At 45.9% G+C, this 24807-nt stretch overlaps 1 protein-coding gene, 1 non-coding gene and 1 pseudogene across 2 annotated transcripts in view; all 3 read right to left on the reverse strand.

Moving 5' to 3' along the window:
* Nucleotides 1-5693, reverse strand: part of FA2H (fatty acid 2-hydroxylase) — a 39132-nt gene extending 33439 nt beyond the window's left edge. The window contains exon 1 of the mRNA XM_075536737.1: nucleotides 5424-5693. Coding sequence (XP_075392852.1) covers nucleotides 5424-5693 — 270 coding nt within the window. The remainder of the gene's footprint in view (nucleotides 1-5423) is intronic.
* A 5504-nt stretch (nucleotides 5694-11197) lies between these two features.
* LOC142432803 (U1 spliceosomal RNA) lies at nucleotides 11198-11361 on the reverse strand. Its single transcript, XR_012780913.1, has one exon. It is a non-coding gene; the product is annotated as a U1 spliceosomal RNA (small nuclear RNA).
* Nucleotides 11362-15888: 4527 nt separating this feature from the next.
* LOC142431481 (eukaryotic translation initiation factor 1 pseudogene) lies at nucleotides 15889-16491 on the reverse strand (annotated as a pseudogene).
* Nucleotides 16492-24807: the final 8316 nt, after the last annotated feature.

A 24807-nucleotide genomic window follows, 5' to 3' on the forward strand; every position in this document is an offset into this window, starting at 1 on the left:
CCTGCAGGTCTGGGATGCCGGAAGCTGCTTGTCCTGGGTAACCCCTGCTGGGCGGGGCAGGTTTCAGGGAAGTGTCCAGAGGATGCCGGATTAAGAAGAAAGGGCCGGAGGGTGCCTGGATATCAAGTGGAATAGTGTCTGGGGTCTTAAAGGCTTGTATTCAAACAAGCAGCCAGCTAAATGAAGCGTCAACTAAGTGTACATCGAAGAAGTACGCCAGCCTGTGCGATTCAAAGATGATGATAACAAAACCCAAATAGGGTGAAGGGAAAACTATCAGAGCTTAAATTGTGAACACCCAATTTGTAGAAGGCTATGGAGGACAGTGGGAGCCCCAAATCCATCTGCAGAGTGTCTAGTCAGATCAGGCCTCTGGCAGATCTCCTCTAGTCACAGGCGAGGGACTCAAGCATCTTTACCACCAGACAGAGAGTATTGTAAACTGCATTAGGGTGGACCAAACAATGGCACAATGTGATACTGGGTAAGCTGACCTCCCTGTTCACCCAACCTGAATTTGTTCAAGGCTTAACTATCTCTCACTTGTTCCACGACAGAAATTTCTTCTCCTGCTTTTTACATATTGTAGGTGGTCTTTCCTTTCTTATTCTTAATTTTTTTCCTTTGTTTCATTTTCTTTTTTATTGTTTATTAGGTTTCCCAGTTGATGAAGCACAGGAGTGGCAGTGGTTTATTGGGGATGAGAGTAGGAGTGGGGGGGGGGGGGCGGAAATCAAGGAGTAAACAAACAATGAATGTGGGGAAGGGGGAGGGAACAGTAGAAACTGACTGTGATGATGTATATACAACTCTTTTTACAGCAACTTAACTGTAGAAGTGTGTGATATGTGAATTTTATATCCAGAAAGCTAGTAAAAATGAAAGAAGGAAAGAAACCAAAGTTGACCCTGGGTGAACGACAGAGTTTTTGTCTAGGGGACACTGCGTTTATGTAATGGTGGTGGAATAATTTAGGAAAAGACATCAATAATGGTTGCACAACAAGAAGAGTCTAATCAATGGCACCAAATTAGACATATAGAAAGTGTTGATTTGGAGAATATTTTTTTTTTACATTTTATTAGGGGCTCATACAACTCTTATCACAATCCATACATATACATACATCAATTGTATAAAGAACATCCGTACATTCTTTGCCCTAATCATTTTCAAAGCATTTGCTCTCCACTTAAGTCCTTTGCATCAGGTCCTCTTTTTTTTCCCCCTCCCTCCCCGCTCCCCCCTCCCTCGAGAATGTTTTATTGTGCATATTTTGGCCACAATTAAAAAAAAATCATTCCCCTATAACAGCGATGAGTACAAGGAAGATGAGTACAAGGAAGAACATGTTCTAGAATGGGCTGTGGTAACAATTGCACAACTGGTTGAAGTGCCAATAAAACTCTTTAGAAAAAATGGAGAAGATGAGGGCAAGGAATGTACAAATGCGCTTTACACAATTGATGTATGGATGGGTTGTGATGAGAGTTGTATGTGCCCCTAATAAAATGATTAAAAAAAAACAACAACCAAAAAGTGGAGAAGAAGAAGAAACACTTGGAGAGTACCTGCCGACAACTAGCCAATGGAGACCCTCTGAACCACAAGAGGATCGGAGGCTGGGGCTGTGCTGGAGGGGGAGGCCCACAGGCTGGGAGGCACCTCAGACATGCAGTGTCCCCAACCACAGGCCCAAGCTCCCAGCAACTGTGGCGGTGGCAGGGCTGCAAGGGCGGCCTGTGCCTCTCCTGTACACAGGCCGTCTGAGAGGCAGCCAACAGGCCCGCCCAGCTTCATCCGGGAGTAGAACTGGCGGTCTCACCGGCACGATTGCTGAGAAGGAACCGATGTAAAGATACATGTTCACTAGCGTGGGTCAAACCAAACTCAGCCAAACTCACTGCTGTGGAGCCGATTCTGCCCGGAGTGGCCCCATACGGGGACAGAGAACTGCTCCCTGCAGTCTCTGCAGCTGGACAACATGTTGTCAGAGCAGACCGGACTCCTGCAGAGCAGCTGGTGGCTTTGAACCTCCCACCTGGCAGTTAGTAGCCCAACACTTAACCTACTGCACTGCAGTTCAAGAGGAGAAAGCACCCACCACCACCCTGTGTCAGCGATTCTGTGATGGCCAAAGTCTGCAAGACACTCTCTCTGACTTTCAGATCCCAAGTTCTTTTCTTTAAAAAAAAAAAAATACTGTTTACAACTCAATAAATGGGCTCCACACTCCCTGTGCCTCCCCTGTCCTTCCAGGAGCGTGGGGCAAGGAGCTAGCCTCCACTGACCCTCCAGGACAGGGAGAGGGAGGGATCAGCTGCCCTTGTTGGCTTCCCAGAGTCCAAGACCTTGGCAGACCTTATCCTCAAACAAGTTTGACTCGTTTCGTATGTGTGCCTTGTGAGTGTGAATGTATGTGTCAGTGTGCTTACGGGTGGGGTGTGTCCAAGTGGGGAAGAGGGGAAACACACGAGGTCAAACCTTATGGAAACGTCACAGCCTGGCTCCATAACCCAGATGACCAAGGACTAAGCTAGGAAAGACGTGTCCTGGCTGGAAAGCCATGACAATATGAGCCCAAACAGCAGAGCCAGTGAATGGCACTCCCTTGCCCCATCAGTGCCCCACCCCACCGTCTGGCTCCTCACACTGCAGGAGCCAGGCTCCAGGCTCCACAGGTATCAGCAGTACTGGGCCTCCAGGAGGGGAAAGGAAGGTGAAGGGCAGTTTGGCAGGTACTAGAAAGGTTTAGCTAGAGATGAGCACAAATGTCATGTCCGCATTCAAGTTTTAAGAAAGGGTATCCTTCTAAAAGGATAACCCTATCCCGTATTTCTCCCCTCCTCCAATTTAAAAACAGCCTTAGGTAGGATTCTGGAGGAGAAAGTGACTGACAGATGCCGGTAAACAACTGGACGTACTGGGTGGTGGGCTCTCAGATGCAGTCTTCACGTATGGTTCTTCCCATGGCCTGAGACTGGGGGCCCAGGAGTAAGGAGAACAACAAACAAACCTGGTTTGGGGGCAGGACAGTCAGAATGGTCCTAAGAAGCAAGGATGGTGAGACTGTCCCATTTACTTTGGACAAGTTATCAGTAGGGATCAGTCCCTGGAAAAGGACATCATGGCTGGTAGCAGGTCAGCAAAAAAGAGGAATATGCTTAAAGACATGGGCTGTGACAGTGGTGCCACCTTGGGCTCCAAGTAAACTGCCATTGTGAGGAAGGCACAGGATCAGGTAGTGTTCCGCTCTGATCATTGTGAGTTGGCGCTAACTTGACAGCCCTCACAATGGTGCCACACTATGGCCCCACCAGAACCTCAAGGGTAGGAAGCAAATGTGGGCTCAGCATTCTCTTGGAGTCCTCTCACGGGACACAGAAGGCAAAGCCAAGCCAAGAAAACCAAACCTTGGTACTGGGTAGCTGCTAAACAGGAAGGTGGGGCCAACCAGAGCCAGCATAGGCCTTGGAGCTAGGCAGTCTCAAGTCTGCTAGTCGCCAACATCCCTGATTGCCTGCACTTGACATTAGTTGCAATTACGGCAAAGCCTTCAATCCCGTCTGCCAGAGTGGACTCCAAATATCAACTTCCAAGGTTACACTGGGCTCCTGCCACAGAATGACAAGTCCTGGCATTCTAGCTGGGAGTTCTTGTCCCTTGGTCACAGTCTCCACACACAAGCTGCTGTGACCTCTTGCTTGGACTGGATAGTGGGTCCTGGCCTCCTGACATCTGCTTCTGCCCCGGGCCTGTACTCTTTCTACACTGTGGCCAGAGCCCTCTTCCAGAGATGCAAATATGAGCAGGCCACACCCCGGCTTCCTCTTCCAATCCAGTCCCAAACCACAGCCTTGGCGGCCCCGCATGGTTAGAGTATGGGTGTTGTCACACATCCTCCTCCCTCCTCGCTCACCAGACTCAAAGTCACACACACCAGTCTGTCTGTGACTTCACTGTACTAGAGTCTTTCCCTTCAGTCTTCACACATGCTGTTCTCTCCCTCTTCTGGAATGTCGACACCCCCCACCCAAGTCCTATCCATCATTTAGCTCTAGACATAAGTGCTCGTTTTCCAAGAAAGTTCTCTCCTTAAACACTTCCCTTCCAATCTGGGGACGGTACCCCTGAGCCATATTCTGACAGCACCATGCAATTAACACCTTCCCTCCCCTCCCCTTAGCCTGTCAGCTCCTGGTCTTGTTCATTGGTATCTCCCCAGTGCCTGGCACAGTCCCCTCACCACGAAATGACTAAACGAGGAATGAATGATTCCAGATTTAGGCAAGCTCACGGAGGAGCCACATGGAGCAGAGAGAGGTAGAGACTTTCACCAGAGACTTGACAACTCTTGCTAAGTCCATCTCGAAAGCCAGATTCAACCAGTCATTGATTCATATCCAAAGACGGTGGCCCCACTATCTCAAGTCCTACAGCCAGATCTGGAAGTCTGTCTGCCAGTGGACCATGTCTACCAGGAGTCTTGGGAATGGGGATGGGGTCTATCTCTCCTGCCTGAAAGTCCTTGAGATGGAGACAGGATCCATTTGGGAGCTAGATATGTTTCCTTTTCCCCTTAGCTAGCTGTTTGACCTTGGGCAAATTATCCAGCCTCTTTGAGCCTCAGTTTCCACAATCTAAATTGGGAATAAAAACATATATATATATATATATATATATATATATATATATATATATATATATATATATATATATATATATATATATATATATATATAAAAACTCCACTTGTATCTCCCCCGGGGTCTTTGGTGGCTCCCATACCAATGAACAGGTACTGCTCAGTGAGGTACAAGGCAGCATGCAGTCTGAGCTCAAAGAGGTTGAGGACTTCACCTCTGCGCCAACCTACTGACCCCTTGCCCTCTCTAAGACCCCCAGACCAGCGTTGAGGACCAGAGATGGTGGAGCCTAGGAGGTCCAGGGAACACACCCAGCTGAGCCTGAGTGCACCTGAGAAATCCGGGCGAGCTGCAGGGAGCTGCCCAAGTGCGCTTCATGAAGTGGGAGCGGGAAGGAAGACACGGGACCCTTGGGACCCCTCCTCTGAATGTCAGTGAGGAGCAGTTGCTAAGGAGGCGCAGCTCAGGGCAGAGGGCGTCAGGGGCTGTGGCAAGAAACAACACCAGGTTGTCCGATGGCAGAGGTGCAGGCGGGGAAGGGGACTAGCTAATAGGTGATGGGGTTAAATTAGAGGATGGAGGAGGGTCGCAGACAGCAGCAGGAGACAGCGACAGGGGCGGCGAGTGGCCTGTTAACTGGAGAGAGAGGAAGGGGTTGCGGGGAGGAGCGTGGCACCTGGGGTCCCTTCTGGAAAACTGGTGAACGGGGTTCACGGGGGCAGGGGTTGAGGGGGGAGGGGTGGCGGTGCGTGCGGAGGGTCGCCAGCCCTGGTGTACCTGCGGGTCCCGTCGCAGCTCGCCCACATAGTACTGCTCCAGCCAGCGGCGCGCGTTGGCCGAGTGCCGGTGCGGCGGCCCGTCCAGGTCGGCGCTAATGTCCTGGCCAGCCCGCATCCGCAGCAGCTGCTCGCCTCCCGGGTGGTGTCGCACGAAGTCGCTCAGGTCGTAGAGGCGGGTCCCGCAGCGGACCCAGCAGTCGCCGGTCGCCAGTCGCTTCTGGAGGTCGGCGGGCGAGAAGGAGGCGGCCAGTGGCGGAGCGGGGGCCATGGTAGGAGTTGACTGCTCGCAGCTCGGAGCCCGGCGTCTGTTCGGCGGCCGCCCAGCGCGCCTCTAACAGCCCTTGAACCCAGGCAGCCGCGCCGGGCCCGCCGCCACCGCACCTGCTCATTTGCATGCCGCGCTCCCATTGGCCGCTCCACGGAACGCGGCCTGAATCGGGAGGCGGCCCCGCCCCATTGGCCGGCAGGAAACTCTAGAGGGGCCAGACGGGCGCTACGTGCCATCCACAGGTGGCCCTGAGCAGGTAGAGAGCGCGCTGCAGGGTGTGTCCCCTTGCGGGTGGAAAGCAAAGGTGGTGGGCGGGGGCTGGCCCGGAGCAGGTCAGTCATCATAGGAATCACTACTGCTTGTTCAAAGGCGGGGCGGGGTGCGGGGCGCTTCACTTGGAATGCGAAATGTAGTGGGGCGCCAGTAACTCAGTGCCGGTGAGAAACACTACTTTGATATTAAAACTAAACCACCTCTACAAACCACAGCGCAGGCTGGCCACCTGGTCTGGCAAAGGCAACTTTGGTTGGTTGCGTGAGGCAGGATCGCGGTGCAGTTTTGCGATCACGTCTGCAACTGCCTTTTGGGCATCGATTGTGAAAATATTTTTATTGTCCTTCCAATATACAGACCCAAACATTCCCCAGCACGGCTTCCGCGTTTACACTTCGTGACATTTTTCGTGTGGTGCCCCCATGATTCCTATCTTCCTCTAAATTTTAGAGTCGAAAACATCCCACCATCATTCACATAAACTCAGTGCCCGCAAACTAAAACTCTACTTCCCCCACCCCCACCCCTCATTCCACTCATTGCTCTGGGGCCCACCCTGACTTGGGGAAACCACCTGGCGCCCTACGGAAGAGAGAGGGGACTTTCTACGCCTTTCGAAGTTACAGTCTTGGAAAAGCTCACCAAGGCAGTTCTACCCTGGCCTATAGGGCTGTCATGAGTGGAAATCGACTGGTGGGCCGTGAGCGAGCGACCATCGAGGACAGGGTAGAACGGCCCCCGAGACTCTCACGCTTGGCCACCAGAGCATCGTTCTTCATCACAGTTGAATCGTGTCCTGTTCTATGTACACACTGAATCCTGTTGACCCTCTCGTCCACTGGGCAGCGGCTGATGCCACCTTTTGCGGATTGCGAGACGTGTTGCAATGCACAGGAGTGCTCCTTTCTCCACTTCTGGACTTGGGTTGCTAGACTATCAGCTAAGTCTTTGCACAACGTTTGGAAGAACTGCCAAGCCGCCTTCCACAGTGGCCGGACCACGTCACATTCCCATCAGCAGTGGATGTGGATGAGGGTCCCGGTTTCTCCATAACCTCACCGACACCTGTTTCCTGTTTTGATCATTCAAACGGCAGCAGCAAACGGTTAGGTACTTCATTTGGGGTTTGGGTTTGTATCTTCCTGAACACATAGGAAAAATTGTGAGGATGGTGCAGGACCCGGTAGTGTTTCGTTCTGTAGTGCACAGGGTCGCGATGCGTTGGAACTGACTCAGTGCCTAGCCGCAGCAATAACGATGGCTATTGAAAGGAGTACTGGTGGCCCAGTTAGTAAGTATTGGGCGGCTAACCTCAAGGTCAGTAGTTCAAACTCAGTAGCTGCTCATGAGGAGAAAGATGAGACTGTTTGCTCCAATAAAGATTTCCAGCCTCAGAAACCCTATGTAGTGTCTAGAGGAGGCAGAATTGACCCTGTGGCAGTGAGTACTGGCTAATGATGTTAAGCAGTTTTTCAGGTGCTTGCTGGCTCGACTATCTTGTTCACTGAACTAAGTCCCATTTTTTGGTTGGGTTTGTCTTTTTGTTGCTCAATGGTAGAAGGTTTACATATACTTTTGGACCTTATAACATGAATGGCTTCAGAAATGTTTCTCCCAGCCTGTAGGACATCTTTCCACCTGGTTGATAAAGTTCTTTGATGAGCAAAAGTATTTTTTATGAGGTTCTGTTTTGTCTTATACTGTTCAAGCTTTTGTTATCATATCTCAGTGGTTCTCAACCTTCCTAATGCCTCAATCCTTTTTTAAAAAAAATCCTTTTATTGGGGGCTCATACAACTCTTACGCAATCCATACATACATCAATTGTGTGAAGCACTCCTGTACATTCGTTGCCCTCATCATTCTCAAAACATTTGCTCTCCACTTAAGACACTGGTGTCTCTGACATGCTCTCATCGCTGTGTGTGTTGTGTGGTTTTGTGGGTTTTTATTATTTTAGTATTTCCTTACTTTCTGGCACTACAAGAGGCCTCAGGCTCATTTTACATATTTCCTGCATCGGTCCTGGAATCAGTGAGTCTTCCAACAGGTTCCCTTTATTGGGAAATCATATTAGAAACCAAAATATGAAGGTTCATTTGCTCATTGATACTGGGATGTAACTGCTTAGAGACCCTCTCAGAGGATGGAGCAACGAAACACGTGTGTGTATGTATACTAATCCATGTGCATATACATATATATAAATATCTGTATGTAAACTCCTGCATCTATATTAAGTGAATTAAAAATAAAAAAGAAAAAGAACATTTAAAAATAAAAAAGAACTCACTGCCATCAAGTCAGTTCTGACTCATAGCAACTGCCAGGTCTGCTGTTCAAAGCCACTAGCTGCTCCTTGGAAGAAAGATGAGGCTATCCTGCTCCCATGAAGATTTCCAGCTCTGGAAACCTTACAGAGGGCTGCTTTGAGTTAGAATCAGGCAGATGAAGACAGTGTTTTTCTGTTTCATTCTTCATTACACTAACTTAATACAATATTGAATGAAATGTCCTATAATTTCTTCTTGTCTTTTTATTTATTTATTAATTATTTTATTAAGAGCTCATACAACTCCTATCGCAATCCATACATACATCAATTGTGTAAAGCACTCCTGTACATTCGTTGCCCTCATCACTCACAAAACATTTGCTCTCCACCTAAGCCCCTGGAATCAGTTTCTCATTTCCACTCCCTCCCTGCTCCCCCCGTCCCTCATGAACCCTTGATAAGTTATAAATAATTATTTTGTCATATCTTGCCCAGTCCGACGTCTCCCTTCACCCACTTTTCTGTTGTCCATCCCCCAGGGAGGAGGTCACATGGAGATCCTTGTAATCAGTCCCCCCTTTCCAACCCACCGTCCCTCTACCCTCCCAGTATCGCCACTCACACCCTTGGTCCTGAAGGGATCGTCTTCTTGTCTTTTTAATGATTGGTAAATTCTATCAGAATGTCACTTTTGGATATGATATTGCTGTACCCACTTTTTAAAAAGTGCACTGATGGCACATAAGAAGGTCAGTGCAGAAGAGGTGAGCCAGTCAGGGTGCAGTACAGCACCGATGAAACACACAATTTTCCTTTAGTTCTTTGGTGCTTCCTTCACCCCACTATCATGACCTCAATTCTACCTTACTAATCAGATTAGAGGAGAACGTGTACACTGCTACAGATAAGAGCTCAAGGCCAACAAGGAGAGTAGAGATACCAGGAGGATTAGGGGAAGGTTGGGGGAGAAAGGGAAAATTGATCACAAGGATCAACCTATACCCCTCTTCCAGGGGGATGAACAACAGAAAAGTGGGTGAGGGGCAATGGAAGATGATGTAAGATATGAAAATAATCTCTAACTTATCAAGGGTTCATGTGGGAGGGTGGGCGGGGAGGGAGGGATGGGGAATAAATGGGAGGCCGATATCAGGGGCTCAGGTGGGACGAGAATGCTTGGAAAATGATGATGACAGCATATGTGCAAATGTGCTTGACACACTGCATGCATATATGGATTGTGATAAGCCTTGTACAAGTCCTCAATAAAATGATTAAAAAAATAAATAAAAATCAAATCAACTTTGGAAGAGAAAAAAAAAAAGGTGAGTGCAAAGTGACCAGGCACTGTGAGGGAGAAAGATGAGGCAGTCTGGTTGCACAGAGATTTACAGTTTCAAAAACTCTCTGGGGAAGAAGTTCTACTCTAGCCCATTGGGTCCTATGAGTGACAGTCACCGTTGTGGTTCACTTTAAGGGAGTTCTCTTTTATGCTCTGTTGAGTTGTTTTTTCAAGAGTAGATGTTGCATTTTGTCAAATACGATTTTTGTATATCTACTGAGATAAGTATGAGATTCCCCTTTTATGCCTTTTAATGTGGTTAATTATAGTTCACTAACCATAACTTTTGTGTTCTCAAAAATATTACTTGGTGGTGATCTATAAAAAGTATGTGAGGCATGGAAAAAACACACCAGCCTCTGTGACCACGAGGGGCTGAAGGGACCAGGTATCAGGCATCAAAGAACAAAAATCATATCAGTGGGTGCCCACCTTCCCGATATGATCACTAAAGACAAACGTGTGGATAAGCAAATGTGGTGAAGAAAGCTGATGGTGCCTGGCTATCAAAAGATATAGCATCTGGGGTCTTAAAGGCTTGAAGATAAGCTAGCGGCCATCTAGCTCAGAAGGAACAAAGCCCGCATGGAAGAAGCACACCAGCCTGTGTGATCACAAGGTGTCAAAGGGATCAAGTATCAGGCATCAATGAACAAAAAGTCATATCATCGTAAATGAAAGGGAGTGCAGAGAGGAGACCCAAAGCTCATCTGTAGGCAACTAGACACCCCCTCACTGAAGGGTCGCGGGGAGGAGACGAGCCAGTCAGGGTTCAGGGTAGCAACGATGAAACATACAACTTTTCTCTACTTCTTAAATACATTCTCTCCCCTCTGTCATGATCCCAATTCTACCTTACAAATCTGGCTAGACCATAGGATGTACACTGGCACACATAGGAACTGGAAACACAGGGAAATCAGGACAGATGATCCCGTCAGGACCAGTGGTGAGACTGGCGATACTTGGAGGGTGGAGGGAAGGTGGGGTAGACAGGGGGACCCAATGATAAAGATCTACATATAACCTTCCTGGGGAATGGACAACAGAAAAGTGGGTGAAGGGAAACGTTGGACAGTGTAAGATATGACAAAATAATAATAATTTATACATTATCAAAGGTTCATGAGGGAGTGGGGAGGGGGGTGGGAGAGGGAGGGAGGAAAATGAGGAGCTGATACCAAGGGCTCAAGTAGAAAGCAAATATTTTGAGAATGGTGATGGCAGCAAATGTACTAATGTGCTTGACACAATGGATGTATGTATGGATTGTGATAAGAGTTGTACGAGCCCCCAATAAAATGATTTTTTAAAAAGACATATCTTAGTTCTGGGGGAAAAAAGTTTGTGGGAAAATGGGATGAAAAGATCATGGACTTTTTCCATGAACTTTTGGAAATCCTTTCATATAAATTACCCTTTTGTTTCTATCTCAGTATTTGGGATTGCTCACATTTTTGTTTAGGGTTTTTGTACTAGTCTCCTGAGAGGGAATTTAGTAATATGCTCAGGTTTTTATATCAAGGTTCACCTCATAAAATGAGTTGAAGCTTGTCCCCTTGTTCACTACGTTGGAAATGTCTGCATAAGACGGTTATTCTTTCTTTTTTTTTTCAGGGGAGAGCGCGAACGCAGTCCCCCACTACCACAAATTATGCAGTCGAGTTTCCCACATTTGGGGAAATCGCAGGGGTCAGCACATCCGGAGTGCAATGGATAAGCCTCGCCCTGGGAAAACCACCTTCGTGATCATGGTATCTCCCTTGCCAGGTAAGTATTCGGTTATTATTTCTTGCTTAAGTAGTTGGAAGAAGTCACTTTCGAAGTCCGCTGGGTTGTTTTGTTGATTCCATTTAGGCTCCTGGATGTTCTACTTTCTTCTGTGTTAATTAGGAACACACTGCTTAATGTGTTTCATTCTTTCAGGAATTTGCTCAGCTCTCTCCAACCCTGGCCCAGCAGATGGCCTAGCATAGCTTAGCCCCATCTGAACAGAGGCAATGTGATTTGAACCATGTGATTTGAGGCACGCGTGCCGGAGCCTGCTGGAAGGCACAGAGAAATAGGCTTGAATTTGAGGCCCTGCGAGGAGCAGGATGGGATTATCAGCATTCAGGCTCCTGAGAACGTCACGGCAGAATGATGGTGCGATGGATGGCTGTAGCTCGAGGCTGAGTCTGGGAAGCACCACCCAAGGCCTGGAGCACAGTGCCCACCCCTGGTCAATAGCTGGAGGACTCGCTTCCCCAGCCTGGGAAGACTGTGGGCCTCCTGAGGAGGGGAGACAAGGCTCCAGGAAGTCAGTCTCATTTCTCTTCAAAACCAAATCCCTCATGGGGATTCTTAATTTTTTGTGTGTCACCAATTCTTTTCGCAGCCTAATGAAGCTGTGGCTCTTGGCTGCTAATATTGTTTTAAAATACATGCAGGAAGATGGGTGGTGCAAATGGCTAAGTAGCTGGAAGCGTTGGTGGCTTCAGCTCCACTAGCGGCACAGGAAGGCAGGCGGGGCCATCTGCTCCCAAAAGTTCACAGCTGCCATTATGCTGTGGAGCAGTTTCATCCACACACGAGTCTCCCCGAGTCAGAGTGGACTCTGACAACAGCAAGGTCTGTTGCGAGTGTGTGTGTGTGTGTGTGTGTGTGTGTCGCAGGGGGGGGGGTGATTCTGACTCAGCGACTTTTAGGACAGAGTAGAACTGCCCCACTGGGTTTCCAAGCCTGTCATCTTTATAGAGGTCAACTGCCTCACGTCCCTCCCATGGAGGAGTTGGTAAGTTTGAACTGGCCCCCTTTTGTTTAGCCCTCAAATGCTTACCCACGGTGCCACCGTGGCTCCTTTAACAAGATCTAGTTCAGTTCAGAACAAAAATCATATCAATGTGCATGAGTGGGAGGGCGGAGTGGAGAACCAAAGCCCATCTGTAGACAATTGGACATCCCCTTGCAGAAGGGTCACAAGGAAGAGATGAGCCAATCAGGATGCAGTATAGCACCAAGAAAACATACAACTTTCCTCTCGTTCTTTAATGCTTCCCCCCCCTCAACTATTATGACCCCAATTCTACCTTACAAATCTGGCTAGACCAGAGCATGTACATGGGTACAGATCAGAGCTGGAAACACAGGGAATTCAGGACAGATAAACCCCTCAGGACTAATAATGAGAGTAGAGACTACCAGAAGGGTCAGGGTAAAGTGGGAAGAGAAAGGGGAATTGATCACAATGATCTATATATATAACCCCCTCCCAGGGAGCCAGACAACAGAAAAGTGTGTGAAGGGAGATATCGGTCAGTGTAAGACATGAAAAATTTTTTTATAAATTATCAAGGGTTCATAGGGGAGGGAGGTTGTAGGAGGGGAAAAAATGAGGAGCCAATACAAAGGGCTCAAGTAGAAAGAAAATGTTTTGAGAATGCTGATGGCAACAAATGTACAAATAGATTTGACACAATGGATGGATGTATGGATTGTGATAAGAGCTGTAAGAGCGCCCCACAAAATGATTAAAAAGAAAAGATCTAGTAAGTTTGGCAGTGATGAGCACAATGGACTCTTCTAGGGCCCTTCAAGAACTGAAGCATATCATGAAAGAATCTTTGGTTCCTATTGGTGCTGCTAATGCTACCGTGTTTTGTTTACTGGCTACATTCGTAGTTGAGAGGTTAGTGAAAACAAAGATTTCACAGCTTTCCCCACTGATGCTCGAGAACCCATGAATTCTACCCATACACTTCACATTAAGAAATTATTGCTCTGCCTGCTGCCCAGTCTGTTCCAAACTCATGGCGACTTTGGTCTGGAAGCTGTACAGAAACTTGTTCTTGTAAGGTACACTAGCCGAAAATCAAACTGGGGCTTCCCACATTGGTGCTGCTGCTGTTCGTTCCAACGCGTAGTGGCCTGATGCCCAACAGAATGAAACACTGCCTGGTCCTGAGCATTCCTCAGAGTTGTTACGTGTGAGCCCATTGGTGGAGTCACTATGCCAATCCATCTCGTTGAGAATCTTCCTCCTTTTCGCTGATCCTACACTTTATCAAACACGATGTCTTTTTTTTTCTGGGACTGGCCTTTTCTAATGGAACTCTGGTGGTGCTGTCAAGTAAGCATTGGACTGTGAACTGCCAAATCCAAGGTTCAAATCCACCAGCCACTCCTGCTCTTGTAAAGTCTTATAGCCTGGAAAACCCTATCTAGAGTCATCGTGAGTCAGAATCAACTCGATGGCACTGGGTTTGGGTTCTCTCCTGATAACATAGCCCAAATACGTGAGACAGTGTGTCAGGGGAAGCCCGCCCCGAACACATCATCACAGGTCCGGTAGGTGCAATTGTAGAGCGAAAATAAGTAAAGATCATAGTAAAGCTATAGAGAGCATGAGAGATAGAAGTATTGAAATAAATGGAGTCAAAAACGATTCATGGGAGCATGCTCACCTCAGCCCCACTTGGTGGTCCACATGGAGGGAGAGAGTTTAATGCTAGCCCAGGCATTTTATATCCTCTGGGGACATGCAAGCCCCCTAATTACAGGTGAGGACATACGTCACAGTAAGAGGTTGTGCTATAGGTAATACAGTAATGAGAGGGTGGTCTAGGGACATATACACAATAGGAAGAGGAGGGATTGGGATGTGACAAGATGGGTGGATCCTAGGTACAGGATGGCAGCCTAACCTTGGATGCCACAGATCACTTGGCCTGTTCCCTGGCTCAACTGATAGAGACCATTGATCCATTGTCTCTAGCAGCAGGGAGCAGGCCCACTCCTGTGGTGTGGGGAGACAGCAGTCTGGAAGGGACTGCTTCCAGGAAAGATGCCTGTGAGCATTTGACCTCCCCCCACAACAGTGTCTCCCACCTTTGCCTATGTATTGAAATCCTGTTGCTGAGTTCTTTACGTAGGCCACCCTCTAGGTCGATGTGCTTAGCAAACAGATTGGTAAGGATGGCGAAAACGCAACCGTCCTGATGTATAACTTCCTTGATTTGAAACTATGCAGTATCCTCTCATTCTATTTAAACGACTGACTTTTTCTATGTTCAGGTTCTGCATTGAGCACAAAACAAAAGACTGAACCAAACTTACTGCCATCAAGTCAATTGCGACCCACAGTGAACCTACAGGGTAGGGGGGGGAGCATCCCCTGTGGTTTCTGAAACCATAACTCTTCCTGGGAGCGAAAGACTCATCTTTATCCCACAGAGTGCCTGGTGCCTTTGCACAATTAAGTGCTCTACAATTTCCATTCTTGTCTGTGTTCTCCTTAGTTTGTTATAATCCCCAAATATCTGTGTATGGCAAGTAAAACACAAATAAACGTCTTTCTAGTATTCTGGGCGTTTAGTCAAAATTCACCTGATATCAGCCATGATATTCCTCATGCCCTATCCTCTTCTCATCTGGCTCGAGCTTCCTGTGGATGTGCCGCTGCAATTATTCTTTAATTCTTTTTTAGGTGATGTTTATTTTCTACTTACGTCAAATTAAATTTAAAATTAAACTGCCACGTTGATGTTCCTGGAGGGTATTCTCCCTGGTCATTCATAAACGTCAGTCCTGGCTGAATTATCGTTAACAAGTCTACATTACATCGCAGTAGTTGGTACTGATAGTCAGCATTGCTCCTGAATTCCCCAATGGGCCGTGCAACCACACCAGGAAACTCGGTGTCCATAGCAACGTAATTGTATTTCCGGATAACTTGACGAATTTTCTTCATCTCTTCATCCAGGCTGCAAGCCCAAACTTCACAGATTCTTTGTCTATGATCTACGGTTGCTGCTGGCATAGTGAGGGCAGAAAGGGTCTAGATGCCAAGCATCAAAATATTATACTTGATTGAAGATCTGATTCATAAAGTATTTTATCCTTTATTTGTGTACTTGTGTCGCTGAGCTCGTTCCTCCTCTTCCTCCTCGCCATAGACTGCACCCGGCGGCGGCGGCGGCGGGTGCCCCATAGACACCTCTCACCCAGCAAGGGGAAAAGGGAAGCGGGAGCTGCCGGCACGGCGCCGTGCCCCCGCTGCAATTATTTTAAAACCAATCCTCAACACAATTTTATGTGTATGTGATTTGAATGGTGTTGTTCAAAATTTTCTGCATTCTGTTGGGTCATTTTTCTTTGGAATGGGCACAGACATGGGTGTTTTCCAGTTGGTGGGTCAGGTAGCTGTCTTCCAATGGTCTTGGCATCGATGAATTAGTGAGTGAGTGCTTCCAGAGCTGCATCTGTTTTTTTTTTTTTTTTGCATGGCTCTTTTCAGTTTATTGCATGAAGGAGTTACACTAGTTCAAGTTAAAAGTGGACCCCAAATGGTTACATCATACAAGCTGTGAGGTTTTAAACTTGTGACAAGGGACAGAGGGAATTTTTCTACTCATTGCAAGGAAATCCTCACTTAAGCTTCCGTGAGCCACAAGCACTTAAAACCCATGAACCTTCAGCTGGTCGTCCTTAGCCAGTCCAATCTCTACAAGGAACTGGCATATGTTCTTGCACTGGTCACCCTGGAGCTGAATCACTTCTCCATATTCTGGATGCTCAATCACAGTACCATTGCAGGCAAATTTCTTCTTAAAGGCCTTCACTAGCTTCTTTTTGTTGTAGTCATCAGCGATCCCTTGGACAGTGGTCAGGGTCTTCCTGCCGTTGCGCTGTTGAATTCTTATATGGATATAATCCTCTGTCCCCGCAGGCAGCAGGTCATCACCCTTACTTGCATCAGCAAAGGGGTCGAAAGAGTGGAGGTTCTGGATAGCGGACATACGATACAATTCCTTTTCCTTGGTGGAAACGGCCTGCGGAAGGCGGCGGCTGGAGAAGGCGGGCAGGGGGGACGGAGCGTCGGGAAGCGAGGGGGCTCGAGGGGGAGGCTGCTGAGTCCTCGGCGGCGGCTCAGTGACTGGGCCTGTTTGGTTTTTTTTTAAACATTTTATTAGGGGTTCATACAACTCTTATCACAATCCATGCATATACATACATCAATTGTATAAAGCACATCTGTACATTCTTTGCCCTAATCGTTTTCTTTTTTTTTCTTTTTTTACATTTTATTAGGGGCTCATACAACTCTTATCACAATCCACACATATACATACATCAATTGTATAAAGCACATCCGTACATTCTTTGCCCTAATCACTCTCAAAGCATTTGCTCTCCACTTAAGCCCTCTGCATCGGGCCCTCTTTTTTTTTCTCCCCTCCCTCCCCTAGCTGCATCTGTTTATGAAACATTCCAAGTGGTATTCTATCCTTTCCTGGAGTTTTGCTTTTCACTGATGCCGTCAGTACAGCGGAGCCTTTTCCCTTGAAGACCATTGGTTCTTGAACACACCCCACCTTTTGAAATGATTGACAGCCGGCCAATTCTCTTGGTACTGTGACTCCCTATCCTTTCCATCTTCTTTCAATGCTAAGTCTTTTGATGTTGTGCCCATTGAATCCTTCATTCGTGTAACATGAAGATTGGACAGTTCTTTCAGCTTGAGATATGCTGAGCATGTTCTTTACTTTTGATTTCTAACTCCAAGCCTTTGCCCATTGCATTATGACAGATTACTTTTCTTCTGGAGCGGCCCTTTGAGATTTTCTGCTCAGTTCTTTTACTTCATGTCTTCCATTTGCTTTAACTAGTATACTTCCAAGAGCAAATTCCAGAGTCTCTTCTGACATCTCCTTTGGTCTTTTCTTCCCGTCCTGTCTTTTTCATGACCCTACACTTTCTTCATGTGCAGTGTTCTTGATGACATCCCACAAATCATTTTCCCAAGTGTGTTTTTTGGCTGGAAGTTCCACTGAAACCTGTTCCTCATAGGTGCCCAGCTTCATGCAACATGCAGGCCACCACAGTACAATGAACTGGTAGATGAGTGGAAGTCTCCCATAAGGAGGGCAAGGATTCTACCACTGACCCCCACTGTCCCCATGACCCCATTACCCACTGTGGCCGAGCCCATTTCAATGACTCCATTGGACTCCCGAGGCTGTTAATCTTTATAGAAGATACTGCTTCGTCTCACCACTTGCTGTAATATGGTGGCTTGTATGTTGCTATGATGCTAAAAGCGATGTTACTGGCATTTCAAATGCCATCAGGGTCACTCCAAAATGAACAGGCTTCAGTGGAGCTTCCGGACTAAGAATAGACTATGAAGAAGGAAGAGGCTATCCACTTGGAGGGATTAGTCACTAAAAACCTCATGGATGGTATCGGAATATTGTCAGATATTGAAATCGAATGAACAGAAGCAGAGCACTGTCACAAATAGTGCCAGCAGATGCATGCCTTAGGTCAGAAGGCACTCAAAATATGACTGAGAAACATCTGCCTTCTCAAGAAAGTCTACCATAATGACATGGATGGAGTAAAACACGGGAAAGTAAAACCTTTTGGACCTTCATTGACAAAGGGGGCATGACTCAACATGAGAACAAAGCAGCTGCAAACATCATTTTAAAATTGGAACTTGGAAAATACAAAATATGAACCTAAGAAAATAGGAAGTCATTAAAAATTCTAGGTGTCGGTGAGCTGAATAGACTGGTAGTGGCCAGACTGAATCAGAAAATCATATGGTTTCCCATGCCAGGAATGACACAATCAGGAGGAATGGCATTGCGTTCATCGTCAAAAAAAGACATTTCAAGATAGGACTTCTAAGATAGGTGGGATAAACAATCCTGAGGAGAAAACAATAAGACTGATGTTTTCGGGGGACATGGGAGAGGGAGAGTCAGGAGAAAGGAAGGGGGAGCCAACAAACCCAGTGACAAGGGAACAACAAGTGATCTAAAATCAATGGTGAGGCCTTCCCCATACAATCGCTGAAGACAAAATGGGTGCATAGGCAAATGTGGTGAAGAAAGCTGATGGTGCCCAGCTATCAAGATATAGAGTCTGGGGTCTTTTTTAAAGCTTGAAGATAAACAAGCGGCCATCTAGTTGAGAAGAAACAAAGTCCACATGGAAGCAGCACACCAGTCTGTGTGATCATCAGGAGTTGATGGGATCAGGTATCAGGCATCTAAGACCCAGAACAAAAAATCCTATCAATGTGAATGGGGAGGGGAAAGCAATAAGTGAAGACACAAAGCCCATCTGTAGACAATTGGACATCCCCTTACAGAAGGGTCACAAGGAAGAGACGAGCCAGTCAGGATGTTGTATAGCACTGATGTATGTATGAATTGTTATAAGAGTTGTAACAAACAACATGGCTGGCCCTACTATGAGATATGATGCCCCTCAGTGACTAAGGGCGATACAGGGGACAGCACCGGAGACACAGTGTGGGAATGGCACCTGACCTGATCCCACCATACCGAGGCAAAGCACTGGGGGAGTGCAGCGGAACAGCAAGGGAATGGAGTGGCAAGGTCCCCAGGGAATGCTGAAAGTGGACTTTGGGGCCAGGGCGTGGTGCCCCAACAGACTGGACTGGAAAACGCTCCTAAGGGCCAGCAAACGATTCTTGAACAAACTACAAGCTTTTCTTTTGTGAAGTGTTTTGTTTTGTTCTTTGTCAGTGGTTTGTTTTTGTTGTTTTGTTGTCTGGTTGTATACTGTTGCTTTGTTTTCCTCTGTCTTGTCTTCGTGCATGTTAGTGTCTCCACAGGTCTGTCTGAGTAGGACAGGCTGGATGAACTATCTGGAGGAAAAACAATGGGACAGACAGTTCCGGGGGGACTTGGGGTGGGGGAGGGGTAGGGGGGTAAGGAAGTGGTGTTAACAAACACAGGGACAAGGGAACAACATGGGACCCAAAGTGGTAGTGAGGGGGGAGTGGCAGGCCTGGTGAGCAATGATCAAGGGTAAGGTTGCAATGATCAAGGGTAAGGTGAGCAATGATCAAGGGTAAGGTTGCATGATCAAGAGGTATAGCTGTAGCCCAGGTGGGGACGGAGCATGGTAGTGGAGCAGGAGGAAAGTCAAGGGAGATGGAGGAAGGAGCTGGGAGTCAAGGGGCATTTATGGAGGTCTAGACAAAGACATGTACATGCAAACATATATATGAGGATGGGGAAATAGATCTAAGTGTCTACATTTATAGGTTTAGTATTAAGGTGGCGGAAGGACCTTGGGCCTCTACTCAAGCACTCCCTCAATGCATGAATACTTTCTTTGATTAAATTGGCACTCTATGATGCTCACTCTCCCGACACAACTGCTGAAGCCAAAGCGGGTAAACAAGTAAATGTGGTGAAGAAAGCTGATGGTGCCAAGCTATCAAAAGAGATAGTGACTGGGGTCTTAAAGGCTTGAAGATAAACAAGCGGCCATCTAGCTCAGAAGCAACAAAGCCCACATCGAAGAACACACCAGCCTGTGTGATCGAGTGGTCCCAAAGGGATCAGTTATCAGGCATCAAAGAACAAAAATTCATATCATTGGCTGCACACCTCCATGATAGGATCACTGAAGACAAATGGGTGCATAAGCAAATGTGGCGAAGAAAGCTGATGGTGCCCGGCTATCAAGAGAGATAGTGTCTGGCGTCTTAAAGGCTTGAAGGTGATCAAGCGGCCATCTAGCTCAGAAGCAAAAAAGCCCACATGGAAGAAGCACACCAGCCAGTGCGATCACGAGGTGCCAAAGGGACTAGGTATAAGGCATCATGCAAAAAAAAAAAAAGATATATATGTGTGTGTGTGTGTATATGTGTGTGTGTGTGTGTGTGTGTGTATATATATATACATATATATATATATATATATATATATATATATACATATATACCATATTGAATGAAGAGGGAAGAGCATAGCGGAGACCCAAGGCTCACTTGTCGGCCACTGGAGATCCCCTCATAGAGGGGTTTAGGAGAGGAGATGGGTCAGTCAGGGTGCGAGGTAGTAACGATGAAGAACACAGCTTTCCCCCAGATCCTGGATGCTTCCTCCCCCCAACTACCATGATCTGAATTCTACCTTGCAGGACTGGATAGGACAGAGGTTGTACACTGGTGCATATGGGGGCTGGAGGCACAGGGAATCCAGGGTGGATGATACCTTCAGGACCAAGGGTGTGAGGGACGATGCTGGGAGAGTGGAGGGTGAGTGGGTTGGAAATGGAGAACTGATTACAAGGATCCACATGTGACCTCCTCCCTGGGAGATGGACGGCAGAGAAGGGGGGGAAGGGAGAATCCGGATAGGGCAAGATATGACAAAATAACAATGTATAAATTACCAAGGGCACATGAGGGAGGGGGTAGCGGGGAGGGAGGGGGAAAAAGGAGGACCTGATGCAAAGGGCTTAAGTGGAGAGCAAATGCTTTGAGAATGATTGGGGCAGGGAATGTGCGGATGAGCTTTATACAATTGATGTATGTATATGTATGGATTATGATAAGAGTTGTATGAGCCCCTAATAAAATGTAAAAAAAGAAAAGGAAAAAAAAAGAAAATGATTAGGGCAAAGAATGTACAGATGTGCTTTATACAATTGATGTATGTATATGTATGGATTGTGATAAGAGTTGTATGAGCCCCTAATAAAGTGTTAAAAAAAATAAAGTAAATGTAAAAAAAAAAGAGTTGTAAGAGCCCCCAATAAAATGATAAAAAATAAACTAATTTTTTTAAAAGAAACATACAACTTTCCTCTAGCTCTTTAATGCTTCCTGCCCCCACTATCATGACCCCAATTCTACCTTACAAATTTGGCTACACCAGAGCATGTACATTGGTACAGATAAGAGCTCACAACACAGGGAATCCAGGACAGATAAACTCCTCAGGACCAATAATGGGAGTAGCAATACCAGGATAGTAAGGTGAAGGTGGGGGTTGAAAGGGGGAATCTATCACAATGACCGATGTATAACACCTCCTCTGAGGGTGGGAGGACAAAAAACAGAAAAGTGGCTGAAGGGAAGTAGTGGTCAGTGTAAGACATGAAAATAATGATTTATAAATTATCAAGGGTTCGTGAAGGAGGGAGGGAAGAAGGGTGGTGGGAAAGGGAGGGGAAAATGAGGTGATACCAAGGGCTCAAGTAGAAAGAAAATGTTTTGAAAATGATGACGGCAACATATATACAAATGTGCCTGACACAATGGATGTATGTATGGATTGTTAGAAGAGCTATAAGAGCTTCCAATAAAGTGATTTTTTTTAAAAAAGATCTATCTTTAAGTGCAATGCTGTCTTTAATAGGATAATGTCTAACCAAATACATGGAAATCCAATCATTAAAGGTATCATTCAAATTTATGCACCATATACAAGAACTAATGATGAAGTTAAAGAATTCTACCAATGTCTTCAGTCTTGAACATGCAATCAAGATGTATTAATAATTATTGATGATTGGAACCCAAAAGTTGGAAACAAAGAGGAAGAAATGGTAGTTGGAAAATATGGTCTTGGTACTAACAATGAATCAGGAGATCACATGATAGAATTGTGCAAAACCAGTGAACTGTTCATAGCAAATACCTATTAAAACAGCACAAAAAAAGTGTTATAACATGGATTTTTCCAGATGGACTACACAGAAATCCAACTGACTACATTTGTGGGATTAGACAATGGAGAAGCTCAATATCCAGCAGCGAAAACCAGGTCAGTGGCTGACTGAAAATCAAACAAGTCCACAAGAGTCAAGATACAACCTTGAGGCCATCCCAACTGAATTTTGAGAACATCTCAAGACAGATTTGATACATTGGGTATGAATGACAGAAGAATTGGTGAGCTGTGGGATGAAATCAAGAACATCACACATGAAGAAAGCAAACTTCTGGGAGGGTGTAGGGAGAGGGGGTCGAAAGGCGGAACTGATTACAGGGATCTACATATAACCTCCTCCCTGGAGGATGGACAACAGAAAAGTGGGTGAAGGGAGATGTCGGACAGTGTAAAATATGACAAAATACTAATTTATAAATTATCAAGGGTTCAAAAGGGAGAGGGAAGCGGGGAGGGAGGGGAAAAATGAGGAGCTGATGCCAGGGGCTTACATGGAGAGCAAATGTTTTGAGAATGATGAGGGCAACGAATGTACAGGTATGCTTTACACAATTGATGTATGTATGTATTGTGATAAGAGTTGTATGAGTCCCCAATAAAATGATTTTTAAAATGAGCGAGGTTGGCTAAACCTGAACAGTCAGGATCACTATGTCTGAATGAAATAAAGTCTCACTACATAAAAAATGAAAGAAAAAAAAAAGCAAAATTCATTTACAAGGCAGGGGGGAAAAAAGAAAAGATGAAAGTGGATGTCAGAAAAAAAAAAAAAGAAAGTGGATGTCAGAAGAGACTCTGAAACTTGCTCTTAATTGTAGAGTAGCTAAGGCAAATGGAAGAAATGATGCAAAGTGCTGAACAGTAAACTTCAAAGGGCAGCTTGAGAAGACAAAGTATAATAATGAACTGTGCAGAGACCTAGTGTTGGAAATCCCAAATGGAAGAACACACTCAGTGTATCTTAAATGGAAAGAATGTAAGAAAAAAAAAATCAAGCCTTGAAGGTGAACAAGCGGCCATCTAGCTCAGAAGCAAAAAAGCCCACATGGAAGAAGCACACCAGCCAGTGCGATCACGAGGTGCCAAGGGACCAGGTATAAGGCATCATGCAAAAAAAAGATGTAAGTGTATATATGTGTATATGTATATATGTATGTGTATATATGTATATATATATATATATATATATATATATATATATATATATATATACCATATTAAATGAAGGGGGAAGTGCAGAGTGGAGACCCAAGGCCCAAGTGTCGGCCAATGGAGATCCCCTCATAGAGGGGTTTAGGAGAGGAGATGGGTTAATTAGGGTGTGAGGTAGTACCGATGAAGAACACAGCTTTCCCCCAGATCCTGGATGCTTCCTCCCCCCAACTACCATGATCCGAATTCTACCTTGCAGGGCTGGATAGGACAGAGGCTGTACACTGGTACATATGAGGGCTGGAGGTACAGGGAATCCAGGGTGGATGATACCTTCAGGACCAAGGGTGTGAGGGACGATGCTGGGAGAGTGGAGGGTGAGTGGGTTGGAAATGGAGAACTGATTACAAGGATCCACATGTGACCTCCTCCCTGGGAGAGGGACAGCAGAGAAGGGGGGGAAGGGAGACTCCGGATAGGGCAAGATATGACAAAATAACGATGTATAAATTACCAAGGGCACATGAGGGAGGGGGGAAAGGGGAGGGAGGGGGAATAAAAAAGAGGATCTGATGCAAGGGGCTTAAGTGGAGAGCAAATGCCTTGAGAATGATTGGGGCAGGGAATGTATGGATGTGCTTTATACAATTGATGTATGTATATGTATGGATGGTGATAAGAGTTGTATGGGTCCCTAATAAAATGTAAAAAAAAGAAAAGAGGAGGAAAAAAATGATTAGGGCAAAGAATGTACAGACGTGCTTTATACAATTGATGTATGTATATGTATGAACTGTGAAAAGAATTGTATGAGCCACAATAAATTGTTAAAAAATATTCAAGCCTTGAGTTGCAATATTGAAAGATTCTCTGGCAAAATATTGAATGATGCAAGACACATCCAAAAGAAGGTAAGACTATATAGAGTCACTGTACCAAAGAGAACTAGTCAGCATTCCACCATTCCAAGAGGTAGCATATGAACAGGAATCAACAATACTGAAGGAATAAGTCCAACCTGCACTGAAAGCATTAGTAAAAAACATGGCTCCAGGAATTAATGGCATACTAATTAAAATGTTTAAAACAGTTGATGAAGCACTCTCTTGTCTTTGCCAGGAAATTTGGAAGACAGTCAGTATGTCAACAGACTGGAAGAGATCTATATTTTTATCCATTCCAAAGAAAGGTGACTCAACAGAATCCAGAAATTATAGAACACTATCTTTGCTACCACAGGAAAGTAAAATTTTGCCGAAGATCATCCATCAATGATTGCAGCAGTACATTGACAGGGAGCTGCCACAAGTTCAGGCTGGATTCAGAAGAGGACATGGAACAAAGAATATCATTGTTGATGCCATATGGATCTTGGCTCAAAGCAGAGAAGACCAGCAAGATGTTTACTTGTGTTTTATTGACTATGCAAAGGCAGTTGACTGTGTGGATCATAACAAACTATGGATAACTTTGAGAAGAATGGGAATTCCAGAACACTTCATTGTGCTCATGTGGAATTTGTACATGGATCAAGAGACAGTTGATCCATGTGCGAACAGAACAAAGGGACACTACGTGGTTTCAAAT

This window comes from Tenrec ecaudatus, chromosome 18 (genome assembly GCF_050624435.1).
Source record: "Tenrec ecaudatus isolate mTenEca1 chromosome 18, mTenEca1.hap1, whole genome shotgun sequence".
Classification (NCBI taxonomy): Eukaryota; Metazoa; Chordata; class Mammalia; order Afrosoricida; family Tenrecidae; genus Tenrec; species Tenrec ecaudatus.